Below are 27,079 nucleotides of genomic sequence, written 5' to 3' on the forward strand. Positions count from 1 at the left end.
AGAATTCCAGAGAATAGCTAGAAGAGATAAGAATGCCTTCTTCAATGAACAGTGCAAAAACATAGAAGAAAACAATAGAAAAGGGAGGACCAGAGATCTCTTCAAGAAAATTGGAGATATGAAGGGAATGTTCCATGCAAAGATGGGCATGATAAAGGACCAAAATGGCAGGGACCTAACAGAGGCAGAAGAGATTGTGGCAAGACTACACAGAAGAACTATACAAGAAAGAGCTTAATGTCCCTGATAACTACGATGCGGTGGTCACTGACCTCGAGCCAGACATCCTGGAATGTGACGTCAAATGGGCCTTAGGAAGTCTGTGCAACAACAAAGCTAGTGGAGGTAACGGTATTCCAGCTGAGCTATTCAAAATCTTAAAAGATGATGCAGTAAAAGTGCTACACTCAATATGCCAGCAAATTTGGAAAACTCAACAGTGGCCACAGGATTGGAAAAGGTCAGTTTACATTCCCATCCCAAAGAAGGGCAATGCCAAAGAATGTTGAAACTACTGCACCATTGCACTCATTTCACATGCTAGCAAAGTGATGCTCAAAATCCTACAAGCTAGGCTCCAGCAGTATGTGGACCGAGAACTACCAGAAGTACAGGCAGGGTTTTGAAGAGGCAGAGAAACTAGAGATCAAATTGCCAACATATGCTGGAACATGCAGAAAGCTAGGGAATTCCGGACAAACATCTATTTCTGCTTCATTGACTATGCTAAAGCCTTTGATTGTGTGGATCACAACAAATTGTGGCAAATTCTTAAAGAGATGGGAGTCCCAGACCATCTTATTTGTCTCTTGAGAAACCTATATGCAGGTCAAGAAGCAACAGTGAGAATTGAACCACAAACATATATGCAGAGCACATTGTGAGAAAGTCGAGGCTCGATGAATTACAAGTTGGAATTAAGATTGCCGGGAGAAATATCAACAGCCTCAGATATGCAGATGATACCACTCTAATGGCAGAAAGTGAAGAGGAACTAAAGAGCCTCTTGATGTGGGTGAAGGAGGAGAATGCAAAAGTTGGCTTGAAACTCAACATCAAGAAAACTAAGATCATTGCATCCGGTCCTATCACTTCCTGGCAGATGGATGGGGAACAAATGGAGGTAGTGACAGATTTTATTTTCCTGGGCTCCAAGATCACCACAGGCAGGGACTGCAGCCAAGAAATTCAAAGACGCTTGCTCCTGGGGAGGAAAGCTATGACAAATCTAGACAGCATACTAAAAATCAGAGACGTCACTCTGCCAAAAAAAGTGCATATAGTCAAGCCTATGGTTTTCCCAGTTGCAATGTATGGCTGTGAAAGCTGGACCATAAGGAAGGCTGAATGCCGAAGAATTGAGGCCTTTGAATCGTGGTGCTGGAGGAGACTCCTGCGAGTCCCCTGGACCGCAAGGCGATCAAACCTTTCAGTCCTAGAGGAGATCAACCCTGACTGCTCTTTAGAAGGCCAGATACTGAAGATGAAACTCAAATACTTTGGCCACCTAATGTGAAGGAAGGACTCCTTGGAGAAGAGCCTAATGCTGGGAACAATAGATGGCAAAAGAAGGGGACAGCAGAGAATGAGGTGGCTAGATGGAGTCACTGAAGCAGTCAGTGTGAACTTGAGTAGACTCCGGGGGATGGTGGAGGACAGGACGGCTTGGAGGAATGTTGTCCATGGGGTTGTAATGGGTCGGACACAACTTCGCAACTAGCAACAACAATCTTTTGAGCAGGGATGTATATTTTTTATTAATTATACTTATATTTCACCTTTTTTCCTTCTGAGGAACTCAAGGCAGCTTGTACAATTCTGCTCCTCCTCCCAATCTCATCCTTATAACAACAATCCTGTGAGGAAGGAATTCAGTCCCAGTCCCTCACTCTTAACCACTACACCACACTGGCTCTCCATATAGGATTGCTATATTTTTTTTAAAGAATATGCACTAGAGCTGAAGTTATTTTCAACATATTTACACACATGTATATTTATTAGAAGGTTTATAAAGGTTGTAATGCTTTCCTGTCTTACCTGGGAGTAAGTAAGGCCCATTGAAACAATAAACTTGCATTTGAGTAAATGGTCAGAACAATGGCTGTATGTCTGCTTTCCCACTACATACCATGGCGGTGAAGGAAAAATGCCTGTATCACTCCCATAGAGATGTCAGCAGTCAGTTCGAAATTGTGCTTCGTAATGCTTGTTCTGAGGTACTGATCAAAGGTCCTGTAAACTATATCTTGCTTCCCCAGAGGCTGTGCAGCAGTAACCGGGTGCCTTTTCTTGAATTAGTAGCTGTTTGTTGACAGGTTTGTTGGCTCCTGCATTGATTTTTCTCTGTTTATTGTTTCTGGAACTATGGGGTTTATAGGTAAAGTGGGCTCATCTGTGGCCATAGGCTGGAGCGAGGAGGAAGTCCCGCTTTACGACAGGGCTAAGTACTACATGGCATCTTCCTTACTTTCAGCTCTTTGCTTGTAGCATTGCCTTAAGAGTTCCCTGTACCTGCTCATCTCTCCTGAGCTTCTGCCCACTTCTGCTTACATTGTAAGTCTACTGCTCTTGCAAGAGTGCCCCCTACTGAGACAGCACCAGCCCTGCAGCAGTCCCCTGCCTGGAGTATGTCCAGAAAATACACTGGTATCTTCACACATCACCATTGTTTGCAGTTGAATATTTGTTGACTTGTTAAGTGCACATGCTTAAAACTGCATGTAAGTGATTACGTCAACAATTGCTGTATGTGTGTGTGTATTCTCCAGCACACAAATCCATAAATGAGTTCTCTTAATTGAAGGAGAATATAGAAGAAGATTTTTTTCTTATTCTTCTATCTCCATTTTATAAATGTTTCAATTTAATGCTGAAGCTTTCTCTGGTTGATTCCATTTACAAATAATATTAAAGATGTCCATTTCAACCCATTTAATATTTCAGTTGCAGAACTGGAACTTAGGCTATATTTTAAGTTCAAGTTTCCTGTCAATTGGAAAGGCTTATGTGGAATTCCAGTTGCACCATCACCATATCAGGCAGATACAGAGGATGTGTTCTTTTTTATACTTAAATCATGTGTTAAACCTGAAATAATTTTTGTTTTGTATCTATAAATTGTTACTCTTGAACTGACAGTGTATTGACCTTGTTTGCACATCATGGCTGTGATCACAGGTAATGCTAAGCCATACAGTGTGGTGTGGTTTCTTTCCTTTGTTCCTGTGCTCAGAAAGGCACATTATTTATTTATATTTATTAATTATATTTATATCCTACCATCTTTTCTTCCAATGAATTCTAGGCAGATTACATAATTCTCCTCCTCGTCTTACTCTTATACGCATAACAACATTGTGCTGGTCCGCCCCCGGAGCCAGATGGATCCAGATGGTTTCCTGAAGGCCCTGGGGGAATTTCCAGTTGACAAGGCTGGTGCTACTGTCGAAGCTCTGGTCAAACTGTGGAATGGGGAAATGACCAGGGCTATTGACACGATCGCTCCTAAGTGTCCTCTCCCACCGGGCAGAGCCCACTCTTCCCGTTGGTATACACCTGAATTACGGGCGATGAAGCAGGTTGGGAGACAGCTAAAGCATAGGTGGAGGAAATCATGGCATGAATCTGACCGAGCACACTTGAGAGCTCATTATTGGGCCTATGCTATGGCGGTGAGGGTGGCGAAAAAGAAATTTTTCTCCGTGTCCATTGCCTCCTCACAATGCCGTCCAGCGGAATTTTTTCAGGTGGTACAAGGGCTGGTTCACCCAGGCCCTAAGAAAGACCTGGTACCACCCTCAATGGCCTGCTGTGACGACTTTCCCAAGCATTTTAGGGAGAAAATTGCTCAGATTCATCACGAGCTGGCCTCCACTAGTGACTCAGAGCCTTCAGGGGAGGAGCCAACGTTGCCGTCTGGTCCACAATTGATGGATGAATTTCAGTTATTGCGGCCTGATGATGTGGACAAGGTGCTTGGACAAGTACGTTCCACCACCTGCTTATTGGACCCTTGCCCGTCTTGGCTACTCAAGACAGCCAAGGACAGGATAGGGACCTGGATCCTGGAGGTTGTCAACGCCTCTCTAAGGGATGGCCGGGTACCTGCCCCTTTAAAGGAGGCGGTAGTCCAGCCTGTCCTAAAGAAGGCATCCCTGGATCCAGAGGTGGCCACCAATTATAGACCAGTGGCCAACATCCCATTTCTGGGCAAGGTGATAGAGCGGGTGGTGGCGGGACAACTCCAAGCACTCTTGGAGGAAACTGATTATCTGGACCCATTTCAGTCCAGCTTCAGACCCAGGTATGGTACTGAATCTGCCTTGGTCGCCCTGTACGATGACCTGTGCAGGGAGAAAGACAGGGGGAGTGCATCCCTGTTGGTTCTCCTGGACCTCTCAGCGGCTTTCAATACCATCGACCATGGTATCCTTCTGGATAGGCTAGCAGGACTGGGAGTTGGGGGCACTGCTTTGCAGTGGTTCCATTCCTATCTCAGTGGCCGATTGCAGAAGGTGGTGCTCGAGGACTATGGCTCTGCACCATGGCATTTATGCCATGGAGTTCCGCAGGGTTCCATTTTGTCCCCCATGCTATTTAACATCTACATGAAACCGCTGGGAGAGGTCATCAGGAGGTGTGGGCTGCAGAATCATCAGTATGCTGATGATACCCAGCTCTACGTCTCGTTCTCTATCAATCCAGGTGAGGCAGTGGCTGTACTGAACTGGTGCCTGGCCGAGGTAATGAGCTGGATGAGGGCCAATAAACTGAAGCTCAATCCAGACAAGACGGAAGTCCTGTTGGTAGGTGGATCAGGCTTTGGGATGGGGGACTTTGTCCTTGTCCTGGACGGGGTTGCACTCCCTCTTAAGGACAGGGTCCGCAGCTTGGGAGTGCTCCTCAACCCAGAGCTATCGTTAGAAGCTCAAGTGACGGCAGTGGCGAGGAGTGCTTTCCTTCAGCTTCAGCTGATCCATCAGCTGCGTCCCTACCTGGAGAACGACTGCCTGGCAACAGTGACACATTCATTGGTCACTTCCTGATTAGACTTCTGTAACGCGCTGTACGTGGGGCTGCCCTTGAAGACAGTCCAGATACTTCAATTGGTGCAGAATAGAGCTGCCAGGCTGCTGACGGGGACTGGGTGTTGTTCTCATATAACCCCAGTCCTCTGTCAGCTCCACTGGCTTCCCATTGAAGTCCGGGCCCAATTCATGGTGCTGGTTATCACCTACAAAGCCCTGAATGGCTTAGGCCCTGGTTACAAAAGGAGCGCCTGCGTCCATATATGCCCTCCCACCCCCTGAGATCGGCGACAGGGGCCCTTCACCAGGAACCCTTCGTGAAGGATATTCGAGGGGTGAGTACTCGGAGGAGGGCTTTCTCTGTGGTGGCACCCAACCTATGGAATGCACTCCCCAGAGAGGTCCGCCTGGTGCTGTCCTTATTTGTTTTTTGGTGCCAGACCAAGAGCTTTTTATTTAAATGCTATTTTAACTGTTAATGGTTTATTTGTTGGTTTAAATGGACCAGGCTGGATCCACTATTTTATTTTATTTTATTTTATTTTATTTTATTTGTATTTTATTTATTTGATGATTTTTTTGTATTTTATATGGGATTTTAATGATTGTAAGCCGCCCCGAGGCTCATGCAATGGGGCAGCATATAAGTTGTTTAAATAAATAAATAAATAAATAAATAAATAAATAAATAAATAACACATTAACCCTGTGAGGCAGGTTGGGCTGAGAGTTTGTGACTGGCCAAAGGCACCCAATGGGCTCCATGGCTGAGTGCGGTCTAGAGCCCTAATCTCCTGAGCTCCAATCACACACTCATAACTGCTACACCACACTTGCTCTTGGAAACCACACCACACCTTGGAAACACATCTTCTTTTTAAATGGTCGCATGTATTCCATCAGCCCCTACAGCTCAGAATCAGTCCTAGTATGCACCACTCCTGCCTGCGTTGCAACTGCTGCCCCAGAAAAATGGAGGGTGGTGCTGCTGCATTGGGAAGCCCTCAAGGGGAAATTCACCCATGGTAGCTCCTTGTTACATGCATACTAGGCCTCACACACTCATAACTGCTACACCACACTTGCTCTTGGAAACCACACCACACCTTGGAAACACATCTTCTTTTTAAATGGTCGCATGTATTCCATCAGCCCCTACAGCTCAGAATCAGTCCTAGTATGCACCACTCCTGCCTGCGTTGCAACTGCTGCCCCAGAAAAATGGAGGGTGGTGCTGCTGCATTGGGAAGCCCTCAAGGGGAAATTCACCCATGGTAGCTCCTTGTTACATGCATACTAGGCCTCAGTATACATATGCATACATTTTCTTCTCTCCCATGTAAATGCAGTCATAGACCTTTGGGGTTGTACACTGTTTTGTTGCCTTAAAATCTTTGTTTTCAAGCAATTAAGCCTGCATCTTACTGAGCAAAGTACCCACCAGCCTCAAATCCTGTAAAAGGAATTCCAGTGACTTCACTCATCCTTGTTTTATCTGCAGGTGGGAGAAAGCTGGACAGGTAAGCAGAGAGGTCTGGGAAAAAGCTGGACAACAGGGATTCCTGGGTGTCAACATAGCAGAAGAACATGGTGGCATTGGAGGGGACCTTTTCTCTACAGCCATTGTTTGGGAAGAGCAGTAAGTACCAGAGATAGTGTGAAAGAACTTTTCTGTTGTCAGTTACCTTCCTCTGGGAAAGTTTTGTGTAGCTTCCCTTCCCCATGTTACTTGCTGTCAGAACTTTAGAAAACTGTTTAAGTTGCTAATTGTTATAAATTATCCCTTGAGCCTGATAGTTAATTTCATCTTCATAGTTATAACATTCATTGTCAATGAATGCATACTTTGAGTAGAGCAAATACCTTGTAAAGAACAGTCCACCCTACTTAGCATGGTATTATTGCAGCTATGAATTATGAATATGAATTATTCATATTTTTTCTTTTGGAGTCTTAAACAGCAAACATAAGAAGCTAGGGAAAGTCTTTAGGTCACCTGTAGTTTCGCCTGTGGTTGAGTAGCTTCAGTAAATACTGTGGTATGCCACAATCCAGCATTTCCCCATGTGGAGGATGGAGCATGACAGCTCTGCATGTAGAAGAGTTAAGCCCAATGAGGAACAGATGCTACAGGAAGGGGATTGGTAGTTATGGCTTATTCCCTTTTCAGTTTCCTCTTCCTGCTCTTTCCATAGTCCCTCATCCTCTGGGCATACCCAGACTTAAGCCTGTCTGTGAAGCTCCTCCTGTGCCAGACACATGAGGCTTGGGTAGAGCCATGGACTTAAAAAGTTGAACCAGATTATCTTACAAGTGCCTTCCAACTTCCTGCTTTGTACAGGTTCTGCCCTTCAGAATGCAGCTGCAGCATCACCAAGAGATGGCTATCCAACTTCAACTTAGGTGTCTCCAGCAAAGAACAATCCAGCACTTCCCAATGCAATTGCTTCTACTATTGAACAGCTGCCATTGTCAGGAACTGGTTTAGCTGGAATCTGTTTCCCTGTAATATTCACCTGTTGGTTCTAGTCCTGCTCTTTGGAGCAAGAGAGAATAAGTCTGTTCTGTCTACTGCAGGGCAGCCTTTGACAAAGACAAAGATGGCAATATTGTCTTCTCTTAATTTTCTCCAGGTTAATTGCACCCCGTTCTTGCAACTGTTCCTCACAGGCCTTGGATTTCTTCCAGGCCCCTCATCATCTTGGTTGCTTTTCTCTGGACATGCTCCAACTTCCTTCTTAAAACAAGGTGCCCAGCAATGAACACAGTATTTAAATGTGGCTGAATACAGAATAGAGAATGGTATTAATGATAATGCAGAATAGAGTACAACAATAGCCCTATTCAGGTATTCAAAAAAGGGTTAAATCAGTGCATGAAGAGGACTGCTCCAGCCCCATGCGCCTACCTTTTTATGTTGCTTGCTCTCAGCTAATAATAGCAACAGCAACTTGTGGAGGGGAACAAGTTGAAAAGGAGAGCCCCAGTTATCTATGAGATTCACCATGTGAACCGTAGCATGGACTCTTCACGTTCTCCTCACATGTTGACCTTAGCCCATTATTGTGAGCCGCCCCGAGGCTTCGGCGAATGGGGCGGCATAAAAATGTTTAAATAAATAAATAAATAAATAAATAAATAAATAAATTTTGAATGCCTGGGTAGGGCTTGTTGCTTGCATGGTCAGGACTCTTGCCTTTGTTAAAGCAACTGAAGATTTCATTAACTGTCTTAACTGCTGCACTGAAGTGTTTGCTCATATTCAGCTTCCAACGTGCTAAAACATTGAGTTTCTTTTCACATGTACTTCTCCTAGCTCAGTTCTCTCAGTCCCACACTTGTTTCCTTGATTTTTTCCCCATAAATGCAAGAGATAAATGTAAAATTTTGCATCTTGTTAGGTTTGCCCCATGTTCCAGCCTCTCTGGATCCTTTTGAATCTTAAAGGATCAAGAGGGCTGTTGGCAGGTTTGTGTCATTTGCTAGGTAACCTTTCTACATCTGCATCCAAGTCATTTATAAAAGTGTTGAACAGCACATGACCTAGGACAGCACCCTGAGGCGCTTCACTTGAGACCAGAGGGAGGATACTGAGTGGTTGCTCAAGCATCTGTGGATGCACCTAACTGCAGTATTATCCAACCCACAAGTTACCATCTTATCAAGGGTACTGTATATTGGCAACCTTGTCAAATGCGTTGCTGAAATCAAGATATACCATGTTCATAGCAGACCCATGATGTGCCAGACTAGCAACTTCATCAGAGTTACTGAGGAAAACTAGCTTGCTCCATACAACCAGAAGAGAGGTGCAGTGTAAAGGATAGAGTGCATGGCAAGAGAAAGGTGTTTAGCTAGCTGGCCTACCCCCCGCTTCTCCTGTTTCCAGCACCTACTTCTTGGGACCAAAACAGATGTAACATGTGTTACATCTGTGACTTCTTCAGTTCTGCTTTATGAATATGCTAATTTCATTTTTGGGAGGAAGGTTACCCTGTAACCTCCTGCTTCTCTTCTGTGCCACTTCCTCAATATATGTTTCTCTCCTAAACATTCACTTGGTAGCAATGTGAAAAGAAGAATAGATAACTCCAGTCTCTTGCTTCATTATTCCCCACAAATATCTATAATTTTAGTTACTTAACACTATGAAATTATAAGAGTAGTATGAAATACAGGTTTTTATTGGTGTTTCAAGAATGTTTGTAAAATTGAGCCCCAAAACACTGAATTGCTCTTTTACAAATTCTGTTTTTCTTTTCTCTCTTTCCCCCAGAATGTATGCTAACTGTAGTGGCCCAGGATTCAGCCTTCACTCTGATATTGTCATGCCTTACATAGCAAACTATGGTACAAAGGAGCAGATTGAAAGGTTTATTCCAGAAATGACAGCAGGCAGGTGTATTGGCGCAATAGCGATGACAGAGCCTGGAGCTGGAAGGTGAGCCAAAACATAACTGAATGGCTTAAGGACTGCAATTCTGTGTACAAATACGTGGAATTCAGATCCCATTGAAGCCTATAAAGTGTGTACATAACACCCTTCAGATACCACATAATATGGTTATAGTAGCATAATACTAGTGGTCATGTTTGTCATCAGCAAGTACTCTAACTGAACTCAGAGAACTAGCACATGGGTCAAAATGTGGAGCTGTAAACTAGGGAGGGCCTACTGTGAATCTTGCCTCTGCCATGAATTTATTAGGTAGCCAGTGGCAAATGATACCACAGGAGGGGCTGAGGTCAGTGATGGGGGTAATGTTGACTCACCCAGGAAGGCCGCTCTCAGGTATCCCTGGGAGGGCGAAAAAGAAAAACATGGAACATATTCCATTCCTTAGTGGAAATTCCCAAGTTCACATTCTGTTCTATAATTTACATACAAGTAGTCCTAAAGACTTGTTGTTGTAGGACATTCTCACAAAGTGCTTGGTCTAAGATTTTTCCAAATTTTAGCTTCCTGCCTCTTACATTTTAAAAACAATAAACATGCTTTGGATAATAAAGTACCCCAGAATCTATGCAGAGTACTTCAACCAAAATTGCCCCCCCCGCCCCAAAAAGGCAAGGATCAATATAGTTAATCTAATTTAAAATTAGTAGGACAAACCATTGTTATGCAGAGAAAAAGTCAATGGAGCTAGCATTGCCATGTAGATTTTCTAATTTTCATAGATGATTAAATCTTGAATTACATGCATCTACTGATAGCTGAAAAACACTGTTAAACTGATTGCAACACCTTGGGGAGGAAAATTCAGGCAGAAAAACAGTTTTTTAGATTCTATCCCTGCCTACTACTGCCCTCCTCCAGACAGACAGACAGACAGACAGACACAGATATTGCCTCCTAGTTGTCGCATTGTCCAGAGACTGGGAAGTGTAAGTGTCCAGTCTTCCATTCACATAAGCTTCCTCTTGTCTGGGAACTCTACTGTGCCCACTTACTGCTGTCTTCCACTGGCCCAGAGTCATCCAAGCTTCATGAAGTGCCGGGTGAGTCCGACATAAAGGTGGTGATGTGGCTCAAGCTGGATAATGTGCGCTTTCCTTTCTCCAGGGGAGGGTTGGGGGTGGTTCACACAGCCAGAGCTTTTGGAGCTACCCCAGCCAAATATTTTGGGACAGAAGCAAGTTCTCTCCTTTTTTTGGTGCTTTAGGTGTGGAGCTCTGGATCTGGGTGCTCCGGCCCATGGAAATTATGATCTCCCTGCCCACCAACAATAGACTAGGGGGCTGGAGAAGTGTGTTTGTGATGGGAAGAAAAAATGTCCAAGGAGTCCTTTCCCTCAGTGGGTAAATGGGGATTCACCCACTGAGGAAGCCAGCAGTGAAGGCCTCTGAGGACTGACTGCATGGGTAACCCGCATGTGCTATGAATGCCAAGCATTATTGCTAATAGAAAAAAAATTAGGGCAATGGTTCCACGTGTCAATGATAAGAAGCAGAAGGAAAGGGGGGGATGCTAACTGGAAGCTAGTCTACCCAGGTAAATACGCTTAATGGAAAAAATAGAAGCAAAGCAATTGTCATTGAGGTAGAATTGGATGTTAATACTTCAAATGAGAATGAAGTGCTAGCATACACTTGCTGGTCACCTTAATTTTGTGTAGGTGTTTGGGTATTGCTCCTGCTTTTTTGGATATTGTAAATTGCTTTTGCTAGCCAACATCATGAACACATGTGCTCAAGGGTACAACCCTATGTTTGGTTGGGCCAGTAGGCTGCATTCCTTTTCAGGCTTTATAAATAACTGCCTGCCATATAATAGGCTTTTGAAGGGAGTGCTTGCAAGGATATTTATGGGGCCTTGTATCTACACACTCGTGCAGGATCCCTGCCATTGAGGGCTGCACCAATCGATTTCAGAGGTGGAGGACAGGTTTGGCTTTCATCGCAAGAACATTCTTACAGCTAGAGCTTTTATTTTTTTTTCTCCGTTACCCCATAAGAGTGAGCAGCAGTAAGATACAATTGGAAGGGAGCCTAAATTTGTTCCCTGTTCTTGGTAACCATGGCCATTTCAGATCAACTTGGTTCCTTTATATACACCCAGCTCCCACCTGGACTCTTGTTTTAGGTTGTGTTGCAGATTGGCCATTTGGGGAAGTCGCTGTTATATAATAGGTCGTCCGCTATCTGATTTTTCTTTTTATGCTGTGGTTACTTTAAACTGCATGCTGTTTAAGAACTATTTTCTTCTTAGTGATTTGCAGGGTGTGAGAACATTTGCAAAAAAAGATGGGAGTGACTGGATTCTAAATGGCAGTAAGGTATGTATGTGGCAGGGGAGGGTTAGTCTGGTGGATTCAGGAGTGAACACATTATGCAGCCATTTGTGATTTTGGTTTCTAGGTTGGCAGTGAAGGGCTTGGCAGTACCCAGCTTTTCAGTTGTGGGATGCCAAGCCATCTCCTTTTGCCTTTTGTAGGACAACTCCTGCTGCCAAAGTAGCATAGCTGCTTCTATTGGTAATGTTAAAACTCAGGGTAGCAGGTGATTTTCTGTGTGCTCTTTTTGTTTGGTAAAGATATAAAGACTATCTAAAGAATTTGGCCTTTTTCTGTGCTGTTAATTGGTCTGCACAGGGTAATAAATGCTCAAATATTTTGCAGTTCAAAAGAGTTGGCAAGTGAATGACCTCTCTGGTATGAAGTTGGCTGGAGGGATGAAGGAGACAAATAAAAACTTGACTCCAGCAATGCCAAAAAGGCTTTCCTTACCTTAGCAGCAGATTGTTTAAGACTCAGTGAAAATACCACATTAGATGCCACCCACATGCAGCCAGGTTTTCAGGCTTTACATTGGCTACTTTACTTGGAATGGATTCTCTTCTTCCTTGATTAGATATTCATGGCTTATGACTTTTCATGAGAACACACAATGCTGGATGGAACTACAAACAGTATGTAGTGTGTTGCCACTAAATGCTTAATTAGCCAATTACTTTCAGTTGCTATCCATAGCATGTCTGACTTGTGAAATCCATTAGAGAATAAACAGGAACCTTTGACCCATGGGCTCCATCAGATCTATGGAATCTCCTTGGATTCTTCCAGGGGGCAGGAACTGACCTCCAGGACTTGCCCCCTGGAAGAAGCTGGGCTCTTACCTCCAATGGATGATCAGAAAAGACTAGCTTCCCCCTCTCCCCGCACCTTCCCCCCCACACACACACATGGTGCTGCTCCTAATTAGATTTCTTGGGAAGCAAGTGACTCAGCTGTGTTTGGAGAAACAGTTCCTCCCATTGCTGGGTACATCTTTTCATTGCTAGCCCTGGGAAGAGCTCCTGTTTTTAACAGTGTTCAGGTCCCTTTCTATGGAAACTATGGAACTCACAGTAGCTCACTGTGATGAATTTGCACAGCACTTTGAAGATAAAGTTGCTCAGATTTGTCATGAATTGGACTGCCTTGGTCCCCCTGTAAGATGACCTTTTCCAGGACTGAGATGGGGCATGTGATCCTGTTGATTCTCCTGGACCTCTCTTCAGCTTTTGATACCATTAACCATGGTATCCTCCTGTATAGACTGGCAGGGTTGGGCATAGGAGGCATCGCTTTGTAGTAGTTCTTCTCCTACTTGAGTGGCTGATCCCAGAAGGTAATGCTGGGGGATTATTGCTGTGCGCTGTGGCAGTTATGCCAAGTTGCACCATGGGGCTCCATTTTACCCCCCATGCTCTTTAACATCTACATGAAACTGCATTCTTCTGCAATATGCAGATGACACTCAGCTCTACCTTTCTTTTTCAGCCAACCCAGGTGAGGCAGTGGCTGTTCTGAATCAGTGTCTGGTCATGGTAATAGACTGATGAAGTTCAATAAACTGAGACTCGATCCAGACAAGATAAAAATATGTTGGTGGGTGGGTTGTCTGTCCAATTGGGTGATATTCAACCTGTTCTGGATGGGGTTTCCTTCCCCTTAAAGGACAAGGTTCATAGTTTGGAGGTGCTGTTGCTTGAGTCACAAGTGGATTCAATGGCATGGAGCACCTTTTATAAGCTTAGGCTGCTATGCTAACTATGACCCTGTCTGGACAGGCAGACAGTGAGTGATCCATGCACTGGTATTTGGACTGTAACATGCTCTATGTGAGGCTGCCTTTGAAAATGGTCTGAAAATGGTCTGGAGACTACAGTTGCTTCAAAATTGGGCAGCAAAGCTGTTAAAAGGGATGCATCATGCCAGTCCTCTTTCAGTGGCACTGGTTGCTGATTGAAATCTGGGCCCTATTCAGAGTGCTAGTATTAATATTTAAAGCCCTAAAAATTTTGGTGCTGGGTTATCTGAAGGAATGCCTTGTCCTTTATGTATGTACCTAAGCCCTAAGGCCATCTTCTGAGATCCTTCCCAGGAAGCTCCCTGCAAATGAAGTGAAGAGAGTCACTACCAGGAGAAGAGCCTTTTCAGTTGTGGCACCCCAACTATGGAACCAGTTCCCCAAAGTGGTCTGCCTGGCACTCATTCTTTACTCTTTTTGGTGCCAGGTAAAACCATTTTAATTTTTCCATTATTTTAATAGTTAACTTTATTCTCAACTTTTAACTTGTATTGCTGCTGTACCTCTGGACTGATTTGATTGCAGTTGCAGTGGGCCTATTGTTGCTGTTTTATTTGGGGTTATTGTTCTGTTCTTTGAGTACTATAACTTGGTTTTGTGTTTTGTCGTGTTCTTTTTAACTTTGTGAACCACAGAGAGAGCCTTTTCCTTTTTGCTTATTGGGCAGTCTAGAGATAAATAAATAAATAAATAAGCAAGCACTTTTTTCCCCTCAGCATGGAGAAATGCAAAATGGGCAGAGTGATGATATCAGGCAGTGTTTGTATGCCCCTGATGTCATTCAGCCTGTGGTGGACCCAGTCGGCTCAATTCAGCTTCCCCCTGAACTTGCCAATAGACTTCTGGCAAGGGACGGGTTACACCTCACGAGGATGGGGAAAAGGTCCTTTGGAGATGCTCTAGCGAGCTTCGTCCGGAAGACTTTAAACTGAGCCGGGGGGGGGGGTGGTTCAGGCCCCCCAGTAACGTGTCTGCACTGGACAAGTGTGGGGGGAGGATCAGGGCTCTAGGAGCAGGGTTTTAGAGATACTGCAGGGACTGACAGGACTCCTACAGAGAGGGGCCAGGTATCAGGGAGGATGGGAGGAAGGAGGAGGCTGGGAACTCCAAGGAAAGGAAGCGGTGGGAAGGAGTTGAGGTGCATGTACACCAATGCTAGGAGCATGGGTAATAAGCAGGAGGAGCTTGAAGCTCTCCTGGGAATAGGGGGGTATGACCTGGTGGGAATCACAGAAACTTGGTGGGATGAAAGGCAAGACTGGAATGTGAACATAGAAGGGTATCACCTTTTTAGAAAGGACAGTAAGGGAAAGAAAGGTGGGGGCGTGGCTTTATATGTCAGGGAAGGGCTAGGATGCAGTGAGATAGAATGCAGCACAGATGGGGATTTGGTAGAGGCAGTCTGGGTGAAACTTAGGGGTTTTGACAGGGAAAGAGACCTGACAGTGGGGGTATGTTATCGCCCTCCAGGTCAACTTGAGACCCTGGATGATGTCCTGACAGGCCAGATTCTAAGGATATCTCGGGGGAGAGACACAGTAATTATGGGAGATTTCAGTCTCCCGGATATTACTTGGGAGACTCACTCGGTGGTGAGAGCCAGGTCACATTGCTTCCTAGAAGCTATAGAGGGAGGGTTTTTCACACAGAGGGTCCAAGAGGCGACGAGGGGGGGAACATCCTTGACTTGGTCTTGACCAATAGGGAGGAGCTGATAGATGAAGTACAGTTTAGGGGAGCTCTGGATGCGAGTGATCACCCCATCCTTTGCTTTGAGATCAGGGGACTGGGGACGGGCAGCAGGTCGAGCACTAGAAGCTGGGACTTCAAGAGGGCCAACTTTGGCCAACTGAAGGCCAGACTGGGGAAAGTCTCCTGGGATAGGTTACTGGAAGGTAAGCGAATTGAGGAGGGGTGGATAGCACTCAAAAGGGAGGTTTTGGAGGCGCAAGCCTTGACGATACCTCTAGTCAGTAAGGTAGGGAGGCGGAGGAGAGTGCCGCCATGGATGCGAAAGGAGGTGGTTAGAGGGATTAGATGAAAGAGGAACCTCCGCAGGAAATGGGTACTGGGGGAACTAGACAAAAGGGTATACCAGGAGGAGGAAGCCTGTTGCAGAAGGATTCTTCGCAAGGCTAAGGCTGATTATGAGCTGAGACTTGCCAAGAATATCAAGAGCAACAAAAAGGGCTTCATTCAGCATGTAAATAGGAAGAGGAAGGGGGAGACAAGTGGTGGGACCACTAAATAAGGAGGAAGGAGATCCAGTGACTGATATGAGGGAACAGGCACAGGTGCTAAATGACTATTTTGCCTCTGTGTTCTCCCCGAAGCAGGACGGGGGATATCCACATAGGAGATTAGATGAGGCTGGGGATTTAGGGGCACAGATTAGAGTCACCCCCCTTGAAGTCGAGAGGCTCCTCAGGGCATTGGACATTACAAAGGTGCCAGGCCCCGACGGGTTACACCCGAGAGTACTTAGAGAGTTGGCAGGGGTTCTCTCATGCCCGCTGGCCTCCATTTTTGAGACCTCGTGGAGAACGAGTGAAGTTCCAGAAGACTGGAGGGTGGCGTCAGTGGTTCCAATTTTCAAAAAGGGTAGTAGAAGGGACATGGGGAATTATATAGACCGGTTAGACTTACCTCCATTGCAGGAAAAACAATGGAAAGGCTCATAATAGAGAGAGATCTAGTGATGCTAGCTAGGGAAGGGAGGCTGACAGCCACACAACACGGCTTCCGCAAAAACAGGTCCTGCCAGACAAACCTTGTGGAATTCTATGACAAGGTTTCGAGATGGCTAGATGGAGGGGATGCAGTGGATGTGATATACCTGGATTTCAGCAAGGCTTTTAACAAAGTGCCCCATGATATCCTGGTGGAGAAACTGAGGAGTTTTGGGATACACCAAAGCACTGTCTGGTGGATTAGGGCATGGTTGACTGACCGAAAGCAGAAGGTAACCATTAGTGGGGAATCATCGGGATGGTGGTCAGTGACAAGCGGGGTCCCCCAGGGCTCTGTCCTGGGGCCAATCCTGTTTAATCTTTTCATTAACGACATGGAAGAAGGGGTGAACAGTCTGCTGATCAAATTCGCAGACAACACTAAAACTGGAGCAATGGCCACAACTGAGGAGCAGGAACTCCAGATCCAAAAGGATCTGGACAGACAATGGAAGTGGGCAGGAGACAACAGGATGGCGTTCAATGTGGATAAGTGCAAGGTCTTGCACTTGGGACATAGGAATAGCTGTCATAAGTACAGGTTAGGTGACAAGTGGCTGGAGAGCAGCACTTGTGAAAGGGACCTCGGGGTGCTGGTTGACTGCAGGCTAAGCATGAGTCAGCAGTGTGATGTGGCGGTCAAGAGGGCAAACGCCACCCTTGGTTGCATAGTCAGAAGTGTGGCTTCTAGATCGAGAGAGGTATTACTACCACTCTACATGAATCTGGTGCACCCGCAACTGGAGTATTGTACTTAGTTTTGGGCCCCTCATTACAGAAAGGATATAGCCAGGTTAGAGTTAGTGTAGCATAGGGCCACAAGGTTGGTGGCCGGTTTGCAGGGGATGCCGTATGAGGCGAGACTGAGGGAACTGGGTCTCTTCAGCCTGGAGAAGAGGAGACTCAGAGGGGACATGTTGGCGACATACAGATATGTGAGGGGATGTCACATGGAGATGGGCAGAGACCTGTTCTCCCCTGCAGAGGAAGGCAGGATGCACTCCAATGGAGCAAAGCTCAGGGAGCCAAGGTTCCATTTGGATGCCAGGAAGCACTTCCTGATAGCTAGGCCCCTGAGGGTATGGAATGGGCTTCCACGAGAGGTTGTTGAGGCCCCGTCGGTGAGGGTGTTCAAAGATAGGCTGGACATGCACATGGTGGGCATGTCGTGAGCGGAGCCGGCTGGTGCCAGAGGTCCCTTCTGACTCGCTCTGTTTCTATGTTTCTAGGTTCCCCTCACTTACATTAATCTGCTCTGTTAGATTCTTTGGCATGGCTGATTTCCAGCACAATCCCCAGCACATGTTTACTTCAAAATAAGTTCCATTGGCTTCCATTGGTCTTACACTCTCATATTTATGCTCACTGGGTTATTATATTAATTTTGCTTCTTTAGCAGGCTCTAGAGGCATTCAGTTCCAAGATCAAGAGACAGCTCAAAATTCCTTCAGAACACTGTGAGCTTGATTAGTTAGCAGTGAAATAATCTGAAGGCTCTTGTCTTAAGGGGCAGGGTGCAGTTTGATTCCCTTTGGGGTTTTTCTGGATCCTCTCCTCCTGTGGATAAGTATTTAAAGTGATCTGGATAATGATCATGAAAACACAAGATTAAATTCAGCAATAAAAGTTTGCACTAAGAGAATTAATACATTACAAAATAAGGGCTGGTGGGTTATGGTTGTGATGGCTTTCAACATTCAGAGTAGGCCTTGGCTCTTCCCAAGTTCCTTAATGGACATGCATCCAAGGCAAAGGAAGCACTAACAGCATCCTTACCCTTTATAATCTCTGCTTTATTCCAGGTGTTCATTACCAATGGCTGGATGTGCGATGTTGTGATTGTTGTTGCGGTTACCAACCGTGAGGCCCATTCTCCTGCTCATGGCATTAGCCTCTTCCTAGTAGAAAATGGAATGAAAGGATTCATTAAAGGACGTAAGCTTGAGAAAATAGGACTTAAAGCACAGGTGAGTCCCACGACTGGCTAGCGGTCTGGGGGGTTCACAGCACAGCACCCGCAAGCACCTCCAGTGCTCCTGCAAGGTTCTTTATTTCCTTTCCCTTCCAAAAATGATTTTAGTAAAAGATTAAAAACTATCAGGACAACTTGTTCTTCTTCCTGTTCCTGAACCTGCTGCCAATTAGCTGTTCACCTGGCAGGGAAAGAAGTAAGGCAAAGGGGAAGAGGGGAGAGAATGTGAGACTAGAGGTAGGAGTGAGAAGAAACAGTGAGTTTAAAAGATGTGTGGGTGGAAGCAGGGAGGAGGGTAGAAATAGCAGGCAGCAGGCTGAAAGTGGGGAAAGATAAGAGAGCAAAAAAGCGAAGTCTGGCTGGATGGACTAGGGTAGGGTGGGGCTGGAAGCAACTCTTGCTGTTTCTGTCTCCCCTCACCCCTGGCCTTAGTATTTCTTTTCCCCCACCTTTTAATTAGCCAGGAGCTTATCATGTGACTAGCCACATCCTTCATTGGAAGCATTTTGTGGTGATGCCCACAGCAGTTCCTCAAATTCCCAAATGTGTCTGAGAGTCCAAAAAGGTTGGGGATGCCTTAGTAGTCATACTAATGAATTTCTAGAGGTGTATCCATGTTAGTCTACTGCAGTGCCAAACGGGGGAGGGGGTTTTGGCATCCTAATGAATACATGTGGTAACCATATAGGTGGGCAACACAATTTGAGGAATATTTCAGGTTTTGATTCTGACAAAAATACTCAGCAAGCCCAGTTTACTTGGAAGATGCCTACAGAGAGAGTGGTTTACCTTGTACAGTTTTCAAAGCTGGTTTTTTCACCTGCCCTGATAACTTTTCCTTAATAAACTCTTAGCATTTCGGTTGATGGAATTTGGGAAGGTTTGGCAGATGAAAGGGAAAATTCACTTCTCATCACCTGATACCTCTTTGAAGATACAAGTCAAGCTCACTACACTGCTCACCATATGTCAACAGAACATACAAACATGTCTCCTCCTGTCACAGCTCAGTTTACCCCTAGAAATTGAATGTTGCAACCAATTGCTTTCATCAGCGGTTTTCTCCAACTTCTCTGCTTTTCAGCCCACTTCCCTGCGAGCAAAGCCCTGGCACTCTACATTATCATGGGTGTGAAAAAGAAGGACCATGTTATTACAGAGACAGAGGGGAATTGGCAATTGCGGCAAATAACGTTGACTTTGTTTTCTGCATATTGTTTAAATTTAGGACACAGCAGAAATGTTTTTTGAAGATGTCCGTCTGCCTGCCAGTGCCTTGCTTGGACAGGAGAACAAAGGCTTCTATTATCTAATGGCAGAGCTTCCTCAGGTAAGAGAGAGAGAAAAAGCCAAACTGAGAGATAAAGCCACACTGAAGAATTACACAAAAGCATTATTTGTTCATGGCAGCAAACTGCCAGCTCCAGATTATGCTGTGTGACATTTGATCTCAAACACAGGATGTTAAGAACCACCACCTGCTCTTCTCAGTGTGGTGTACTCTTAGCCTTGGAAATCTTATACTCAAAATTAGGTTGCAATTTTTTGCTGTATTACACACCTGAGTGTTAATGTAAGAAATTGCTCCTTATTGGGAAAAGGTTTCACTACATTACTGCTGGTACTACCCATATAGTTTATTATTCAAATAAGTTTTATTGATTTTTTAAAAATTCTTGGATCTAAAATTGGGATAGCTTGCTAAGTAGCACTGATGCAGGTGATGCTGAGAAAAACATTTTGTGCTGAGGAATGGGCTTCTCTAGCTTTTTTCAGGTGGTGTGGGGAAGAACTTCTTTTCTCCCCTGAGCAACCCAAAGGAGATGGGAGTGTATCTACTGACTTGGATAGAGGGAAATAAAGTCTAGTGTAGCAGTTAAAGCCTCCTTCTCAAAGGCACCCTATGGGGAGTCTACCAGTGAGAGGCTCTGCCTTGCATCCTAAGTGAAGCTTTTCCCTAATTGAAGCAGGTACCAAAGTAGTTTTTATTTCTGTTTATACCCATAATAAACATAGCAGCACAATTCTGTGGAGGGAGGATATAAAATTCACAAAATTGGTATAAGTTGGACTTTCAGTGGTATATTATTGCCCTGAAAGATATACAGAAAATGGATAAGAATTATAATGGTAAATATCAGAAATGCAAAGAAGTAGATGGGATTTTTTACCAAATGTGGTGGACATGTGATGAAAAAAAATGTTTTAGAAACAGATATATGTGGAAATGCAGAACACTCAAAGTTAACTTTCCTGAGAATACTAAGTATCATACCAGAATGATAACAGAGACTCTTCCAAAGACTATGCTAGATTTATTTAAATCTATGATAACAGTGGCAAGAGTAACTGTTGCATCAAAGTGGAAAGCAGAAGATTGTCCAGCAACCAAAGACTGGAAAAACAAGCTAACTGAGTATGCAATAATGGCAAAAATGTTTGCCGGGGTGTTTCTGGGTTTTAACTGTATTTGTTATTATATTTATTTGTGTGAGCCGTCCCAAGGCTATATAACAAGGGGATGGCATACAAAACTTTAAATAAATAAATATAACTAATTATATAAATAGAAGACCTGCCAAAAATTTAATGAAAAATGGAAAGCTTATTTTGAGCAATTTAAGTAATATGCATGAAAACAGAATTCGTGAAAATATTGTTAATGATTTTACTTCAGTGCTTAAGTTGTGATATTATCTACAATTAGTCTGATAAATTAGATCAATCTGTATGAGTACTTTGATTAAGGATTGATTGACAACTATGGCTAGAAGAGATAGAAAATTTCACTTTTTCAGGAATGTGTTTGATGTTGAAATTATATGCTATATTTATGTTATATCCCTTGGTATCCTTTTCTTTCTTTGAATGTGTATCTTTTCCCTTTTAATGAAAATAAATAAAAGATAAAAATAAACATAGCAACAGAATATTTCAAGAAACGATAACAGAATAGCTAGCAGGAATTCCCCTCAGTATCACTGAGAACTTGAATGAGTAATGCTCTTGTATGTACAAAAGCTCTCGTGCAGATAAGACTGCACCCATGAGGATTCAAAGGGATAGGACTGGAGGGTATAAGATGCACCCCCATTGCTACGTTCATAAATGCCATGATCTGACAGTCTTTATAGAATTTCTGATGGTTTCACAGGCAGGTAGAATAGCTATGATTTATACCTGAGAGTAAATTTTGGATGGCAAAATTAAATAGTTTCAGGAGTTTTTTCTCACTCTCCCCCTGTTGTGAGCTAGGCGTCCCCTCCCAAACGAGACAAGCACTTCAGTAATTATTAAAATAGTCTTTATTCCATACAGCAACAATGTATTCACAAGCTCTGAAACGAACTCTCCAGGTGGAAAGTTGAACCCTCGCTCTGACCCTATTCACCCAAAGCTTTGTTTATGAACCCTTTGGGGCCGATCTCTGGAGGGGAGCACACTATGAAAACAGGCACGCCGATGCTTTTCCCATTGAGTCCCTGATTGGTCCAGCTGGCGAGTGTATTGACAGGCTCTTGCGTCCACGTCTCCAGGGGTGTCAGGTTCTCCTCCTGAGAACCCCTCCCCAGCCGGTTCTTGGATGGCTTCTTTCCCACAAGCAGGAGTGGGTGGGGGCTCAGTGGCTGTCCTTGAAGTGCTTTGATCCAGAGCTGACTCAGGCTGGCTCACCAGGAGGGTTTGGGCAACTGGAGCCTCGCTAGTCTCAACAACTCCAATATCAGAGTGAGAACGCCGAGCCAGGGCTGGTTCAGCTCCCCACTCCCCATCCTCCGAGTCCAAGCCACCATTCCCACCGGAGCCCTCCATCTCTTGTGTGTGCCTGGGAATCTCATCTGAGCACACGTGCATGACACCCCCACCCCTTGCACCTCGGTCTAAAACTGTAGGCTCAAAACATAACTGCAAAGCATGAAGGTTAATAATAGTTGAAAAGATTAGCAGCCTACGAGAGGTTCAAGTTGTCCATTTTTAAAGACTGGGCAGATGAATGCCAATGATACAAGGGCAGGGGGGAGTACCAGGTAAAGGAATTGGCTGTGCATAGAGAAATAAGATCTTTTTAAAATGGGCAACAAGCTTATCAAATGATATTTTCCTCTTTCTCTCAAGGAAAGGCTGGCCATTGCTGATATGGCTATTGCCAGTTGTGAATTCATGTTTGAAGAGACAAGAAATTATGTGAAACAAAGGAAAGCTTTTGGAAAAACAATTGCACATTTACAGGTGAGCATTTGGCTACACCTCCATGTACAGTGGTGCCTTGGCTCACGAACTTAATCCATTCCTCAACTCTGGTCGTGGCAACCAGATTGGTCGTGACCCAAGTCAAATTTCCCCATAAGGTTCAATGCAAATAAGGTTAATCCATTCTGTAACTAGGTTTTTTAAATCTCAAAAATGTGAAACAAATTGCAAAGAACAACAAAGATCACGGCCATCTCTTCCCACCGAGCACAGTGGTGACCACCTCCCCTTCCTGTGCAGGGAAGACGGGTGCGATTGTCACCCAATGTGGAGCTAGCAACCTGAGGCAAAATTTTTCTGAAATTTCTGTTTGCTACCTGATTTGGTCGTGAACTGAGGCGTTTGTGAGTTGAGGTACCACTGCATTTGTGTCTGTGAAGTCCTTTAAGTTACAATCTGTCAGTTCTTTGCAGTTTGGTCTTCAGGCCTGGTTTGGGGATGGAATGGTCTATTGCTGGATGAACAAGAACTGAACAGTAAAGTCTGTCCCTGTTGCTTTGGCTGGACCTCTCAGCAGCATTTGATCACATTGACCCTAATCTTCTTCCAGGTCATTTGATTGGTTTGAGACTAGGGGACACTGTTTTATTTCTAGATGGTGATGCTGGAAGGATATTACTCAGCTCCATGGCAATGATCTAGGGCAGCCTTTCCTAACCTGGTGTTCTCCGGATGCTTTGGACTACAGCACTCATCCTTGGCCATAGGTCATGTTGGCTGTGGCTGATTCGATTTGTAGTCCAAAATATTGAGAGAACAGCAGGTTGGGGAGGTCTGCTTTAAACTGTTTATCATCTTGCAGGTCTTGGTAGGCAGAAAGATAATCTGTGAATCCTAGATGCACTGTCCATACCTTCCCAAGGAGTGTCCGGACCTCCACTGGCAAATTCCCTGTCACTACCCATTTCTGCAGGTTCTACTATCCACTCCTTCTTCCAGAGAGCCTCATATGCATCGCTTTTTCTGTAGCACTGTAGGCTTCAAGGAAAGAACAATTTGTATCAGAATTGCATGTGCCTGTGTGGTCCCCAGTCCTTCAGCCAGCATTGCATATGGCCTGTGGGGCCAAACAGGATATGCATCCCTTTGTTAAATAAATAATAAACATACACAGACCCTTTCATTAGAATTACTGCTAAGATTAGAAACTTATTTATTTTTTAAAACATGTTAACCTGTATTACAGCCTAGCATAGTTCCCAGGATCCCCTGGGCTAAGGAAACAACTTTTAAATCAGTTTGTCTGTAGTTTAAATGTTGTGTATGAAATGGCATTTTTCTCTAGTCTGCTTGCTCATAAAGCTCAAAAAGCTGATTTACTGGAATTATGAGTGATTTCCATTGATCCCAAAGGCATTCTTTGGGAAATGAAAATTTCAGCTGCCAGGAGCTTCACTGGCACATCACTCAAAAATGTGTCCAGCTGCCTGGCAAACTACACACAAACACACACAAACACACTGAGCGGAAGAGGGACTCCTGCTCCCTCCATAAGCTTATTGTAGGGTAAAGAGTATCTGTGGAGGAAGGAGGATGGGGCAGGAGGAGAAATGTTTATATGGGATTCTCCCCCCCATGCCACTATCGAATCACAGATCACATCTGTTTCCATGAAAGTAATGGCAGCAACACTTGGCAAGTGCAGCAGGATCCAAATCATGAATTCAAAGGACATGTTATGATCAGATAAGCTTCCCTCAAAGCGCCATCAAATTGTAGGTCACCTGGGTCCACAGGTTTGTTTTGTGAATTGGTGGTAGCCTTTGTATCCCATGTAAAAATTTTGAAGATCCTCCAGGATATGTGCCTCTAGAGTCAAAGGCTTCTGTGTCATGTCAGTACTAACAAGCACCAAATCTGTTTTTATGGTGCAATGGTTAAACAGCAGTGTAAATGTTAATGTAATATTAGCTTGGGGAAATACCATGTAGGAATCATGTAGCTTCATGGTGAGCCATTTTTATTTACTTGACCTTACTGATCATGCGCCCACAGCAGCTCACAACATCATTCAGAGTTTCAAATTGGTCCTAAAAGGTTGGGGACCCTAGCTGCTCTCACGTCATGAAAAAGCCAAAGAATTCTTGCTGACTCCAAACTGATGTTAGCTAGATCTTGAAAGGAAAAGAGGGTGTTGCTTCTATGAAGGCTGTTGTATTATCTAATACTAGTGTATAGAGTGCACTCTCCCCAAACTTTCCAGTTTTAATTTCTTTCTATCTTTTCCTTTGTGAACTGCATATTGTAAAAGCTTTTCCAAATGTACATTTTGGCCATGTCAGCAGATCTGATCTTAAATAGCAGTGCCACAGACCTGGTCAACAGTGGCAGAATATTAGCCTTGCACATGCAATCAACATTGCTGCTGCTTTTTCTTAGTATACAAAACAAAAAGCTCAATATCCCAAAGAGTTCAGGTTTGATTGCTTTCCAGCCTTCACCTTTTTCTCTGCTAGAATAATTCTTTCTGCAACCTGTAGATTTCTACATCTCACTAGAAGCTTTCTGGCATAATTGCATTTCCTTTGATTCAGGTCCCTTTGATTTGGCACAACTGTGTCTGTAGGCTGTGGCACACCCTGTGTATCTTCCAGGTGCTGCACTGACTTACTTTAGCAAATGTTTTCTAGGGTGCACATTGCAATTGTATGGTTAAGATCCAAGGGTCACTTTGGCTGAACTCTGAGGGTGATGCATTCCATGCACAGCGTGGGAGCAAGACTGTACTTGTCTGCTCTGGCCTATTGCCCACATCCTGGCCTATTGAATATCACTGTGTCATTAACTTACATGAAGTCTAGGAAATAACCAGCAGATTGCAGGGTCTTGAAGAGGGATATTTTAATTCACTTACAGTGCAATACTATATATGCCTTCTGAAAGAATTTGGTGGCTCTTTTTTATATCTGTATTTATATCTTTATGTCTGTAGCCTTGGAACATTCTGGGTTTTTTTTTAAAAATACATATCTGGGATTAAATGTCCTGGAAATAACATTTTTTATTTCAAAATATTATATATAGGATTGAGCTGTAAACCTTGGTCAACCTCTAGCACTGAGTTCAAGCTGGCATAAATTGCTATTGAAACTGTTGTTTCAAAAATAATTTTAAATCACAGACAGTTTTAGGAGTAACATTGAAAAGAGGGTTCTACAATTTGCGAATTTGTATTCTGAAAGGGGCCAATGTCTAAACATTAAAAAACACCTTTCTTCTATTATCTTGCATTCACCAGATTCACTCATGCATTCATATAATGTGAGAGAAGGTACTTCCTGTGCACAGATGCCCTTAGATTTCAGAAACATTTGCAAGAGAAAGGTGGCTAGAATCCAATCATGCATTAATTCATGAAAGCACTCCAAAATTGTTTTGTTTTAGCCAGAGTATTTTCTGTGACAGGTGTAATATAACAAACCACCAAATTTAAGCCTGTATACGCTGAGTAATGTATGTCGGTATATGCTAGGGTGCTGTACATTCACAGGGCCCAGTTAGAAAGGAGTACTTTCCAAGGCTCCTCTGCCCCCTCCACATCATTCTTACCAGGCAAAAGGTACTTCTTTTTTAGCATTTTGGCTAGTTCAATGGCTGCACCATGAAGTGAAGCATTGGTGAAGGTTGCAGCTATCCTCCATCTTCAGGAAAATGAAGATGCTAGGTGGTTGTAGCCTCAACCAGCACTTTGCTGTGCAGTGTGGCTCCCACACCAGTAAAAGTGCTTAAAACATAAAAAGGAATGTGACGACTGGCACTGGGTCCTAATGAGTCTACCAGCATCCATAGGCTCCTTCACTTGTTCCACCATGGTGCTGATGCAGAGCCTGTACATGTGTTCTGGGTAAGACAGAAAAGATTACATAACTACATTTCCATTGTATTATAGAATCTAGCTTGAGGTGACTGGATTGTGCAAAACCTTGTGGAATATACTGCTTATTCCTGCCCCCTTAATATGACAATATAATTCCTTATATAAATTCTTTTCCTCTTAACAAATTGTGCCTTTTCTTTCCAAACTGGAAGACTGTGCAGCACAAACTAGCAGAACTGAAAACACAAATATGCATAGGCCGGACTTTTTTGGATAGCTGTCTCCATCTTCACTCAGGAAAACGCCTAGACTCAAGCACTGCTTCCATGGCCAAGTACTGGTATGTGTGTAACCCAGGATTCTGCCTTTCTGTTTTACATTGCTAGATTTGAACAGTGATGTTGAATGTAGTCTCAAACGGTTGTCAGGAGTGTGGGAAGCTTGCCTTAGGGGGTTCAGAGAATTACCTGGAGAAATCTGACTTATCTTTCTTCCAGTTAACTCCTGTTCAGAAATATGGGTGGTGTGTGGGATTAAAGAGTACTCAAGAGAAAATAACAAGATTTTTTTAAAACAGGAAATAAGATTCCCAAAACTGTTAGTAAAATGCAATGAGAAAAAGTAGCCCTGCTTGTTAAACAGCTTCAAAGCAAAGCAGTTGGGATAAGTGCTTTAATGGTATAGTAGCATACATGGGACTCCTTCATGGATC

The 27,079-nt window shown here is 44.0% G+C and overlaps 1 protein-coding gene across 2 annotated transcripts in view; it reads left to right on the forward strand.

Annotated features, from left to right (window-relative positions):
- Positions 1 to 27,079, forward strand: part of ACADL (acyl-CoA dehydrogenase long chain) — a 51,146-nt gene that overhangs the window by 14,206 nt on the left and 9,861 nt on the right. For both annotated transcript variants that reach the window (XM_044431982.1, XM_044431980.1), the window contains 7 exons: positions 6,532 to 6,669; positions 9,307 to 9,471; positions 11,740 to 11,806; positions 18,133 to 18,297; positions 19,531 to 19,632; positions 22,416 to 22,529; positions 26,580 to 26,707. In XM_044431982.1, coding sequence (XP_044287917.1) covers positions 6,532 to 6,669; positions 9,307 to 9,471; positions 11,740 to 11,806; positions 18,133 to 18,297; positions 19,531 to 19,632; positions 22,416 to 22,529; positions 26,580 to 26,707 — 879 coding nt within the window. The remainder of the gene's footprint in view (positions 1 to 6,531; positions 6,670 to 9,306; positions 9,472 to 11,739; positions 11,807 to 18,132; positions 18,298 to 19,530; positions 19,633 to 22,415; positions 22,530 to 26,579; positions 26,708 to 27,079) is intronic.

This window comes from Varanus komodoensis, unplaced genomic scaffold (assembly GCF_004798865.1).
Source record: "Varanus komodoensis strain SLA01 unplaced genomic scaffold, ASM479886v1 scaffold23, whole genome shotgun sequence".
NCBI lineage: Eukaryota > Metazoa > Chordata > Lepidosauria > Squamata > Varanidae > Varanus > Varanus komodoensis.